Source organism: Macrosteles quadrilineatus, unplaced genomic scaffold (assembly GCF_028750875.1).
Source record: "Macrosteles quadrilineatus isolate MER2022 unplaced genomic scaffold, UCM_ALF_1.0 Scaffold_6__1_contigs__length_79288215, whole genome shotgun sequence".
Lineage (NCBI taxonomy): Eukaryota > Metazoa > Arthropoda > Insecta > Hemiptera > Cicadellidae > Macrosteles > Macrosteles quadrilineatus.
This window is the reverse complement of record NW_026542599.1, coordinates 3,565,729-3,578,362: the sequence shown is the minus strand read 5'-3', so window position 1 is coordinate 3,578,362 and position 12,634 is coordinate 3,565,729. Positions and strand designations below refer to the sequence as shown.

Sequence of the window (12,634 nt, the reverse complement as noted above, 5' to 3'; positions counted from 1 at the left end):
AATTGTAACGGCTGCTATTTTAAAATTTTGAATTTGACCAAGTTAATTTTTTTCTAAAATAAGTCTTTTGTACTTCAACAGTCATTCATAAAGATCGATTGGAACAATACAAAGATAAAAATGTGAATGTAAATAGTAGTTTACGCAACAATCGTATGTTTGCGCAACAATGTTTACGTAACAATTGTACAAAACTATAGTAAATTTAAAAAAAAAAAACTAGCTAACAATCATACAGAATAAACCTATATGAACAAAAACATCCCACCCAGTTTTAAATTACTTCCGGCACCACATCTGCTTATTTGAAAAAAAAACCCCTCTTAATGAACCGGCCAGAATAAAGAATGATGTTGTTTCAAAATTAAAATGTTTAAAAGTATTATATTTTATCCAAAGTGTATATTTAGTTGTAATATTGACTATGTCACCTGTTTTCCCAGCTGTGTTGGAACACTGGAAATGTGTATTATCTATAGTGACAATAATAAGCTATAATATTATTGTATTCTATTCAGTCAAACGGCCTCATCCTATTTCATCGATGTCATCCTAGACCTTTAACAATCCATGAGGATCCTCTTGCTAGATTTCTAACAAGAAATCTATTTTGATAATTTTTTTTTGATAGATTTCTAACTAGAAGATGGACCTTGTAGACTTGCAGACCTTGGCTTTTAAAAAACACATTGTGTTTTTTTCTCCTTCTGACACCATGGTTTGTAAGCCCTTTTGTATTAACAGATTTTTGGGTAGCTCACGAGAATTTATTGGTCTACTTCACTAGGGCGTAAAGTAACTCTTTTCGACATAAGCTCAAGTTTTATGATAATCTCTCAAAATTACTCCTAGCTTGTTTTAAATTTTGCTAATGCAAATGCTTATCCACAGCTGCTTATTATGCTTATATACAGTGGTCAGTAATAAAGCTTTTTAATAAGTGATTTAGTCATTTCGTTGTGTGCGATTGTGTGACTGTACATTATCCTATGGATAAGTTAAACTATTAACAAGAATGCACCAATAAGCTACAACCGATAAAATCAATCAATAAATTTTGTCGATACATGGGATTGCTTACACTGATGTTTACAACAGCTGCCTTCTGCAGCATGGCCTGTTTTTCTAGAGGGGCCTTGTAGACCCTTAATGCATGACAAACACATAGGCCTATAATATAACAAACAAGCATTTTTAGAACAGTTATCTTTTTTTAACATTAAGATTAAGATTTTTTAACATGTAGAATTACATTAAACATTAGGATAAAGGAAATAAAACAGTTTTTTACATCGTAAAAATTTAATATACAGAATTTTTAAACAACAATTTTTTGTAACCACAGAGATTAAATCATTATACAAGCATTGAAAGACAACAAAATTTAAAAATTAAATTAAATTAATAAAATTTCATACTGGTCAGTAAATAGTAAAATAATTGTACAGTATTACCAAAAATACCTTTTACCATGAACATTTTACTTTGTTAAACATACTTAGAAGTTTACTACGGTATATTTCAAAATTTTACATAGTTGCAGAATTTTTAATAAATAAAACTTCAAATCAAACTCAATAAAGATGGAAAATAATTAATCTACTGTACATGTAATAATAACAAAGCTTTTGCTGGTTTTACATGTTTATTTACAACATTAAATCTAATTTAAGATCTACTTAAAATGGAATGATAAAAAAATTATAAAAATATACACAGATAAATATACAAATATAACAGTATAAATAATAGTTTGTACATAACTCGAATGTAGGTTTTTACATAAACTATCTATAAAGCTGGACTTTTATACATTAAATTAGTGAGCTTATGAGTCTTTGGTGGTGGCTGATTTCGTCTTTTGATTTCTGAAACAGCAGAAAAATGATCAGTAAACATTAAAGTGGACTGTAAAGTAGCATTATAGTCTGTTCACAAAATTTTGGCGGCTTTAGAGGAAGGTTTCCTGGGTTCTACCACTGCTTTTTTAGCTTAATGTATACCAGAGGGCTCAAACCTATGGCTCACAGGCAAAAGATATTTTCTAACCCACAGAAATCATTATTTTTATATGATGGTTTACATGTTCAGTTGCGACAACACTCGTGAGTTTATCTTAAGGTCTTGTCTTATATTGGGATACACGACGAATGTCACTCATGGTTGCGGCAAAACTTATGAATGTATTTTGCAGTCTTGGCAATACCTTGATCAACAATAAGAGAAAATTAGCTGTATGCATGTGCTATAATACAGATCTTCCAAGTTGGATGACCCTTTGAAATCAATCCTAAAGATCAAGAGAACAAATTTTAACCTGATGGATTGGACTGACCTTAAAGTGGCAAATCAAAAACTCCCATAACAGAGGCTCTTATTAGACGAGGCAGCCAAGTTGCGCAACCAGCCGGGCAGCCAGTCGCCTGTCTGGCTGCCTAGCGTAGCAACCAGTAGAGCAACCAGTAGAGCAGCCACAGGGCAGCCACAAAATTACCAACTAGGCCAGTCTCTTGTTAACAGTGGAACAGTGTTGGTGGAACAGTTCTGTTAGGGAGAGACGCTTTTTTGGTGCAGTGGTTTTAGAGTCACCTCCCTGTTCCTTCTTTTTAGATTTATTGCAACTTCCAACCACACTCACTTCACTATTCTAGTTGTTTGCTACGACATTCACTCTCACTTTACAATCAGAAGACATTGTTCACCAAAAGAATACTGAGGAAAACAACACACAATGATGTGACCGACAGAGATGAACGCACTTCCACGAGTGATGATCTACTACTGATGTGTGGCAGTGGGCGACTGGCTGCCCAGTGTAATAAGATCCGTAAGCTACACAGGGGCGCGACCAGACCGAGCAGCCAGTGGTTGCCTGTGCGGTCGCCGGGCTCGGCAACCAGCCGGCAGCCAAACAGTGGCTGCGCAACTGGCTGCCCTCGTGTAATAAGCTCCATAAGAACCAATGCCCAGTGACTAACTGGCCGACTGGCTGCCCGGCTGGCTGCGCAACTTGGCTGCCTCGTCTAATAAGGGCCTAACTGTAAATATACTGTTTAATTAATTTAAATCTACTTTCTTAAGAAATTGAATAATCATAAGCATATTTATGCTATGACAATAAAAATTTATAAATACAACAAACAAACACAGTTACAATAATGGTTATTATTCAACAAGTTATAAGCACCAAAAAAGTCAGTAAGAAAATTTCAAAAATCACTAATGAGCTCTTTGAAAACGACTTTATTGTTGGTTATTTGGAGTGGGCTACCTTTCTGTACTAAAATGTCAAGGTTCTGCCTTTCCTTCAAAAATTGACAATGCAGCCCTTGAGTAAAAAAAGTTTCATAAAATAACAAACAACAAACAAACATCAGCTGATCATTTGTAGACTGTTGTTTCATAGTTAGGATGAAGTGAAAGGGATGGAATAATATCTCCTCAAACCGCCTAATTAATTTTGTGAACAGAGTATAATATAATGGTATATTAGACAAAATTAATAAAGTAATATGTTTTATGTCGGAAATTAAGTGCATTGTTACAAGTAACCAACTGTTTAGGTTGATCTTTTTCCTTGATGGGGAATGTAAGCTTTCACTTATCCGGACCCATTAATACAGAATGCTTTGCTTGATCCTGAGAGACATTTGAGAGCAGATTGCAAAAGTTACGTGCGTTAAAGTCACGAATGTGATAAATGATGCAGTTTTTTACACAGCTTATAGCGCTTCAGTAGTTTACTTGTTTTTTGTGTACATATACAGAATAGGTTCAAGATTTTTTTCATGTTAAGCATTTCATCAATACTAGGTAACCAAAATATTTGTAGACTACTACTGCCTGTATTCACATTAAATTGAATTCCTTTAATCCAGACTTTCATTGATGCAGACCATTTGCATCCTCAATTGCTGAACAAATGCACTTTTAGGGCTACCATGAGCAAGAATTTACAATTGGACGTCTCCATCCTACATCTTATCAATTTGCAAAATGTGGTTTTAATAAGCTAAAGGGCTAACTTTTACCTTGATGTTATCCTTCTTCTGAGTACTTCTAAAGTTACTTGACCAGAACGAATCTTCTTGAAGACGGTGATGGCTTCAGCGTGGGACAACCCTTCTAGAGGCTGACTGTTCACAGATACGATCTCATCCCCTGAAACAACACCTTACTGTTAGTTATGGTACTTTGGTAACAAACATAGAATCCTCAACTCAATTACCACAATGTACAAAGGAGTTGCCTCTGCCTTTCTGTCAAGAGAGTTGGTTGTTGTTGTACCTAAATACTATACTGTAGACCATTTTGTAGGATGTTTCAGAAAATTTTGTCTGTTTTCTCATTTTTGTCATGGAAATACAAGAAAGGTGACCTTATAAAGGCTGGTTCTTTAGTTTACCAAATCCTGATTGTTAAATATAGTAATAGTATGCATATTCTGGAATACCTAATAGAAAATATAAGACAAAATTTATATGCTACAGAGAACATAAATTTATGCGAGAAAAAAACAAGACTTTCTTTCAAATGATGCTTTTCATAGTTTGTAAAAGTCTTACTAATCAGTAAATTTATCTCATACATTTACATAACCAGATATCTAGCCTACTTGCACACTGACATAGAATGTACGGTGGCTGCTTCTGCTTACTATGGAAGTGGAAATGGCATGGAACAGGCAAATTAGCAATGCCTACTCCATAAATATCTGCATGGGTAACTCTTAGTTGGGAAAGAAATTCAGGTATCTTAAGTGTTGGAACACATACACAAAACCTCAAGGATTTGGTTCTCAGAACAAGGATTGAAAGGAGTAGTTTATGTTTTCCAATGACATTACCGCTTTCAGCATATTGTGCAAGGGAACAGTCTAGGCTGTAGTATTTTTGGACAACTTCCCATATGAGGAATAAGCTATTATCGTAGGACTTAAAGTAAGATCCGGACCCAGAACTGATTTACTTTTAGTCTTGAAGTCCCCAGAGGCAAAAAACGCCATCCTTTCAGATTCATACATCCGCCTCCACCGTCACAAATACATCATCCCTCCGTGTCCATGGCAATATCTCTAAATTTACCCCTGGTCACAAAGACATCACCATCCTTCTCTTGACAGAGACGTCTCGACATTTTCCTGCGGTCGAGGAGACAGCATAATCCTAACCTGTAATGTTGGCAATAACTTGACAACTCCCTGCAATCGCAAAGAAATCATCATCGTATAACACATGATCGCAACCAAATTAGGAACATCTCAGGCCATCCCGAAGACATCATGTTTTTGCAACAAACAAAATGTAATTATGAATAACCAAAATCCTGTTGCAGCTGTTAATGGAATCTATTATTTTAGCAAAACATTTGTTGGGGCTACTTTAAAAAAACTTGGATAAATCATCGATGGTAATACGTAAGAAAAATCCCCCCCCCCATAAAGCCCAGTGGCACAAGTGTGTTGCTGCTCTCCTCCTTGGGCATCTTGTTAGTGATAATAAATAAGAAATTACAAAAAAAAATGCACAGCAGGCAATTATTCAAAGTCAAAACTAATGGGGAAACACATCTTGTTGATGAAAATTAGAGCTCCTTCAAAATAATTCCCCGGTTATTTAGAGCTTGGCTTATTTGAAGAGAGAAGGGACTTGTTCAAGCCTTATCATTTCTACATTTAAGGACTTTGGACCACAACTTTTGTGAATTTCCCCATAAAATATCGGTTACTCCCACCGCTTACCCATATAGGGTTGTTGACTAGTGTAGAAGTATGTGTCAGATTGCTGATACCGTTTATTAGATTTACTCTTCTACAAACCTTCAAGGAGACTTCCCTCTTCTGCTGCCTGTCCTGAGGCGAAGATGGTTTTGACAAAGATTCCCATCTGCCCTCTCGGAGAGTCTGTGCCTCCTACGATGCTAAAGCCAAGAGACTTACGGCCAATCCCCTTGTGAAATACCACTGTGTGTCTAGATGTCACGAAATGACTGCCTTCATCCACCTGAACACAATTCAACATCAAATAGAGTAAGAGTAGTAGTTTTAAACTATTGTATTAGGTGGATCTTTATTGATCTTTTTGGAGTTAAGATCTTTTATCCCACAATGATTTGTATATAGTGACGTATGACTATAAAGTTAAAGTTAAAGTTAAAGTTAGGCTGTTAATTATTATTATTATTTTTTTTGTAAACAAGTTTTTGTAAACAAACTTAGTTGTAGTTCATTAAATGGAATTCTTTAACTTAAGATTTAGTTTTATTTTTAAACAAGAAACATAGTATCAAAGGGATGACACTTACTCAGTGCCATATAACTTGCTCAGTGCTGAGTGATAACTTGCTCAGTGCTATATTTGATACTGGCAGTAAAAGAATTGATGCACTATATCTCCAGTAACAAAATTCCCATAGTTGCTCTTTTGCAATATGAATAATTATTTAAAAACAGTATTTTTGAATACAGGATGGGCTGGGGCAATGATAACACCCTAATCCTTTCACTGTCACATGATATGTAATGCAACAATAATTGAACAGCTGTTCTCATAACATCAAGACTATGCCTTATGCTGAAACGAGTATTCAATAGAATTATAAAGTGAATAAGAACAAAAGGAAATTCAAGTAGGACTAGGATGTTACTTAAAGACCTGTATTTTATCAGTAATTAAAGTTAAAGACATATTTAAACACTATCCAATATATTTACATCAGAGAGACGTAAGACTAGCTTTACCTGCACCAGCTGCAGGTAGCTTTAGTTGCTGGTGTCTAGGACAAAGTCAACATCGTCCCCCTCACCATCATGTACTACAACTCTTTCAGTGGAGGAAGACCCTGTGCCTTTTGCGATAGAAACTTCCGCACAGTGCTCGCCGTTCAGGCTCTTCCTTGCTGGTCTCAAAAGATATAGAAGAGCTTATGGGATTGCAGTACAGTTTTAGCTCACCAGGTATGTTGGGGCGGAAACATACTTGTGACGAGCCTGGAAGAGCCTGAACAGTGATGGCCATATAGCATTAATGTACAGCAGTTGTTGCGCACAGGGTCTTCTTACAATGTGAGTGCTGTAGTACCTGATAGCGAGGGGAAATGAGAGTGGGAGGGGACGACGAATAGAATTTGCTCCAGACCAGTGACTGGTGCTAGACATCACTAAAGTGTACCATTGATTATATCCTCTATTTCTTACCTCTCTGTGGCATGAATGCATTATATAGCTTATACATGACATTGTATTTCAGGTATTTTCATTATCAAAAATACATAAAGAATCCACACATTATTCTAGAATACACATAATTCTTGTTCTGTATCAAATTATATGCCTGTGTACAGAAACAACACATAATGAAGTGTAATAGAGACGTGAACCCATAATATTGCCGCCATGGATTAATAGTCCGTTTTGCAACTACTTGAGCCACTACCTTATTAACACATTCTAACATTTAAGTTGATCTCCGTACCTCCATGGGTGTTGCAGTTTTCGCCGCAGTAGCCTTAACAGATGCGGCCAGGACTCTATTGATGACAGCCACTGCAGACCGTTTGTCTCTTGCTGGTTCCGTCTCAACAGTCTGTCTTTCTACATCTGGGTTGTACGGACTTGCAGTTACCACCTAAAATAGAATAGATTTAAGATTTGAGATTGATTAGGTGCAGGTAATTTGCTACAAAATAAATAATTCATTATGATAGAGAATCCGTTAAGTAGATGTTAAAATGTGTGCGTGTCTTAAAAAATCAAGCATTCTGCTACCTTTTTATACATTTTTTTTACACTTTCAGTGCACAAATGTTTACTATCGTCTTGGGAAAAACACAGTTGATCTATTAACATGTAAGATATTTGAAAAAGCATAGTGGAAATGCTACTTCCACCCATTCTCACTCTGCTACGCCAACGCCAACGCCACTGCTTAAGAGGGTCCACTGAAATCTTGAATCCAAAGTAATTGAATTTTAGTGTTTAAGCCGGGTATGGTGTGCACCAAGTCATCAGTAGGTGACAGAGCTCAGCTAGGAGAACGCACCTACGCCAAAAGGGGGACAGGTCAAGAAGGCGATTCATGGAAAAGATGGGTGTATTGGAAAGGTTTTTGCTCCTTACCTGACAATCATCTTGAACATCCGTCATCGAGAACCTCCTGTTTGGTGGGTCTCTCTCGTCGTCCCTGGCGATGACTATGTCCACCACATACCCCGGCCCCGCAGCCCCGCCCAGGGGGTGGTTCAACATGGCGTGCACCTCTTGTAGAGTAGAGAGACCTCGCAGCAATCTACCATTCACGTTGATCACCTCGTCCCCGACCCTTATCCTTCCGTCCCTGAAAAAAAATTATTTTATAGCTTAACAACATTTTTTTAAGAGTTAAAATTGTGTTTTTGAAAAGTTGAACATGATGTTTGAAGGAAAAGACAGAGACCCTAAAATAAGTAAAGTAAATAAATAAAAGAAATCAAAGGAGGATGGGTTATAAATAGACCTTTGTTTTTACACTCCTCTTAGAGCCTGTGTTGGTTTGTACACATGATTTTGAAAATTTACTATTCCTGGAATTTAGGGAACAAAGATAGAGTTGTGTAGCCAAGGAGTCGAATCCATCTTGTAAAACCAATTTATGATCCTAATAGCATCTGTTGTATCTATTGACGGTTTTAAAACTGGTATTAACTTTAAATGTCCAATTTAAAACTGTTGGTTCTAGCTCAAATATCAAAGTAACATTTGAGTAACATATGAGCTAATTCAAAAAACACAATTATGCTACTTGTCCTCAACTTTTGATGTGGACAAAGCCGGTGAAGAAACTTTCAACTTGAGAAAAGTTCTTCAGTGAACATACTTGGAACTAACTAATTGGGACTGTTCATGACTGGGAAAACATTTAAGGTTGTGAGGCACTGAGGAGATAGTGAAACTAAGACCTAGACAAATCTGAGTGGGTGGTGGAAAAGATTATGCGAACCCAAGGTAGCAATGCCGTGGGTTCACTTCCCATTGCAATCACTTAAAACTAATCACTATTGTTCACTCTGTACACTACCAACTTACCCCTTGCTTTGCATTAAATGATCTATGCTAAGGCCTTTAAGCCTCATGAAGACAGATACAAGCGGGGTTGAGAAAGGTAAAAAACTCTTAATAAAAACAGTTGGGGGGAGATATATTAACTTAATCTAAGACTCACCTCTCTGCAATGCCTCCCTTCTCCAGCCTCAGAACGATGTATCTTGTTGTCCTACTGGCCGGGGAGTCCAAGGTGACTTGGTGGATCTCCATGGTCAAGTAGATCCCCAACTCATCATCTGCATTTACCTGGACAAAGTCAATTATGTATTACTAAGATCCACAACTCATCATCTGCATTTACCTAAACAAAGGTAATTGTGCATTACTAAGATCAACAACTCATCAAAGTCAAACATTCATTACTAAGATCCACAACTCATCATCTGCATTTAACTGGACAAAGTCAAACATTCATTACTTAGATACACAACTCATTATCTGCATTTAACTTGACAAAGTCAAACATTCATTACTAAAATCCACAACACATCATCTGCATTTACCTAAACAAAGGCAATTGTGCGTTACTAAAATCCACAACTCATCATCTGAATTTACCTGGACAAAGTCAAACATTAAAAATTAACCAACTACATCATCTGTATTCAAAGTCAATCATTCGTTACCATTCATCCAAACAAAATATTGATTTAAACTAAACTCTTTCATATACTAACTAAGCTATATTTAGAAAGTAACTATAAAAATTGAACCATATACTTTGAATCGTGAAATTAGATTTCTCATCCTATTGCAAATCTAAAGCCAGGTTTAATGTTTGTTTCATGATACGGTGACACTTAAGTCATACATAAGAGTTTTTGTTTTTGTTTTTAGTTGAACAAAATAAGTAATTCATCGCCCATATAAAGTCAAAGGGGAAGTGTATAGTTTCTCAAGGAGAATTCAGTATGATTTCCATATTATTAAAAACTAAATAGCTTAAAGTAGTATTATACTATTATCGGTGAAAAATAAAGGATGGGCTAATTTAGAAGGAAGTTATACTGTATTTAATTTGGTTGATTTAAACATATTTGCAAACTAACTACATGTTTCAATTACCTTGAGAAGGCGGATCAGCCGGTATCGCCTAGCTGGTGTGTCACTATAGACACTGTCGTTGAAGTAAGGTGGAAGTGAAGACATCTCCTCCGCCGATGGCCAAGAGCTCTTCGCTGAAGAACACTGGTACCTCTTGTTGTCAGACTTGCTGGTGTTTTTGACAAACATATGTCTTGTAAAGGGTTTCACAGGTGGTTTTATTGAGGGTGATCTGCATGTGTCTTTACCATTGATGTATTTCATCGCTTGTTCGTTCAGACTAAACTTCCGTGATAATGACCCTGTACTTCCCCCTTTGTCTAAACTGTCATTTGAGCCGAGAGAACATTTGTAGCTGAGGGATGGAAGAAGTCTACCAGAGTAACATTTTCGCTCCCATTCCACCCCGTTGGATAGCGAGTACTTCCTCTCGCTAGAAATGCTGAGCGAATCGTCTTGGTTCCGATGTTTCCATTCATCAGGTTTGTCTATGCTTCCTAGATTACTGAGATCACATGATAATCGTCTACTGTTTTTCGCAGAATGGGCCAATTCAAAGTCCTGAAGTGATCCGCAGTCAAAGCTATCATTAGCGAGTATCCCACTATCATCATCACGTTCAGTCTGTACCTCATCCCGTCTCTCCTCACAGGGTCTTTGCCCATCACTGTCATAGCCTGATTCATTTGAGCTAACGTAGTTCCCATTTGCAGCTGGCTTTTTGTCCTCTGACTCCAAACTACAATTACTCACAAACCCGTTATAGTGTCTTCCATTTAGCCTCCTCAACGAGCTAATTTCAAAACTCGATCTTCTTCTTCTCCCCAGAGTATTGCACTCTATGAGCGTTGACGGTTCCGGGCTGTTGCTTGTAGGAAAGTACTCTTCTGAATTAGCTCTCAAACGGAAAGCTTTCTCAGACTGTTCTCCTGAATATTTGCACTCAGAAAAGCTGTCTCTTTGCGATCTAGGTCTAAATTTCTGGCTAGCCACACAACCGCCATTTTCTTCAGGTAGTACTGAGAGTTTCGATCTTAAAAACGCATAAGGGAAGTTTGCTTTCCGCGAGACAGGTGGTGGGAGAGTAGAAACGTTTGTCCCAAGTCGGGAGATATTATCACAGCTTAAGGTTTTCAGAGGTACATACCCGGGATCAGTCGGGTTGGAAGGTTTGTTAGAAACAGGTGTCTCGGAATGTAAGTTTACACATTTTTGTTTTTGATTAGTTTGGTTCTGGCTGCCCAAGTCTAGACAGTCTGCAGGATCATCGCCTCGCACATAAGACGTTGCCAGCTGAGAGGTAGACACACTACGGAACAAAGCGTTCCCCGAGGAATCAACAGGTGCTGGTGAACTCTGCCTTGAGCTGTTGAGCATTCCCGTGGAGCCCATTCTGATGAAGAAACCTTTGATCGACGAAGGTGACCGATCTGCCTTCTTCTCTGCTTCATGGATATTCTCTGAAGCACTTCGTCCTATCCTCCAGATGGATTTCTTCTTTACGCTTTCCCTTGACGTTATGCTGTTCAGAGACTCTCTGGAATCACTTCTGCGCAACACGTCTAATTTTCTTCCCATCTTTCTCCCCCATGTCGATAACTCTGCAACAAACATTTTTTTTTAGTTATACAACTCGTACATAAAATGTTTACCATGTTTAAGTGAGATTCCATAAATTAATGTTATAGGTTCGGGCCATAAATAATGTAAAAATGTATCAAGAGCTTGAGTTGTTGGCAAGGATATAAATTGTAGGGTCTTTTAGGCCAATTTTCGTGTAAGGTCAGGTTAAAATCATATCATGTTAGTTTGGGTCAGGTATTGTAGGGAAATCGTAAGGCTCTCTTTTTCTCCTTGCTCCCTCAACGAATGCCCTTTAAAATACTTGGTTCCATAAAATTCCCCTTTAAAAATTTTAATTTACGTAAGCTCTTCCCCTTTAGCTGCATAAGGAACCTACCCGGCAAACTGAAAAGTTATGGCCTCCTGAGATTCCTTCTTAAAAAAGTCCTTAACTAAATGGTCTTACAAGTTTGGAGTGAGCAGTAACACGTCTTACAAGTTGGAAGTGAGCGACAACACGTCTTACAAGTTGAGAGTGAGCAAAAAAACGTCTTACAAGTTGGGAGTGAGCAGCAACACATCTTACAAGTTGAGAGTGTGCGGCAACACGTCTTACAAGTTGAGAGTGAGCAAAAAAACGTCTTACAAGTTGGGAGTGAGCAGCAACACATCTTACAAGTTGAGAGTGAGCAAAAAAACGTCTTACAAGTTGGGAGTGATCAGCAACAAGTCTTACAAGTTGGAAGTGAGCAGCAACACGTCTTACAAGTTGGAAGTGAGCGGCAACACGTCTTACAAGTTGAGAGTGAGCAAAAAAACGTCTTACAAGTTGGGAGTGATCAGCAACAAGTCTTACAAGTTGGAAGTGAGCAGCAACACGTCTTACAAGTTGGAAGTGAGCAGCAACACGTCTTACAAGTTGGAAGTGAGCGGCAACACGTCTTACAA

The 12,634-nt window shown here is 37.6% G+C and overlaps 1 protein-coding gene across 2 annotated transcripts in view; it reads right to left on the bottom strand.

Annotated features, from left to right (window-relative positions):
* Window positions 1–1,406: 1,406 nt before the first annotated feature.
* The window catches only part of LOC128997209 (uncharacterized), a 107,922-nt gene continuing 96,694 nt past the window's right edge, over window positions 1,407–12,634 (bottom strand). For both annotated transcript variants that reach the window (XM_054422813.1, XM_054422814.1), the window contains 7 exons: window positions 10,145–11,724; window positions 9,198–9,325; window positions 8,117–8,333; window positions 7,473–7,625; window positions 5,819–6,002; window positions 4,032–4,161; window positions 1,407–1,868 (listed from right to left, as the gene is read on the bottom strand). In XM_054422813.1, coding sequence (XP_054278788.1) covers window positions 1,829–1,868; window positions 4,032–4,161; window positions 5,819–6,002; window positions 7,473–7,625; window positions 8,117–8,333; window positions 9,198–9,325; window positions 10,145–11,724 — 2,432 coding nt within the window. In that variant the 3' untranslated portion in view covers window positions 1,407–1,828. The remainder of the gene's footprint in view (window positions 1,869–4,031; window positions 4,162–5,818; window positions 6,003–7,472; window positions 7,626–8,116; window positions 8,334–9,197; window positions 9,326–10,144; window positions 11,725–12,634) is intronic.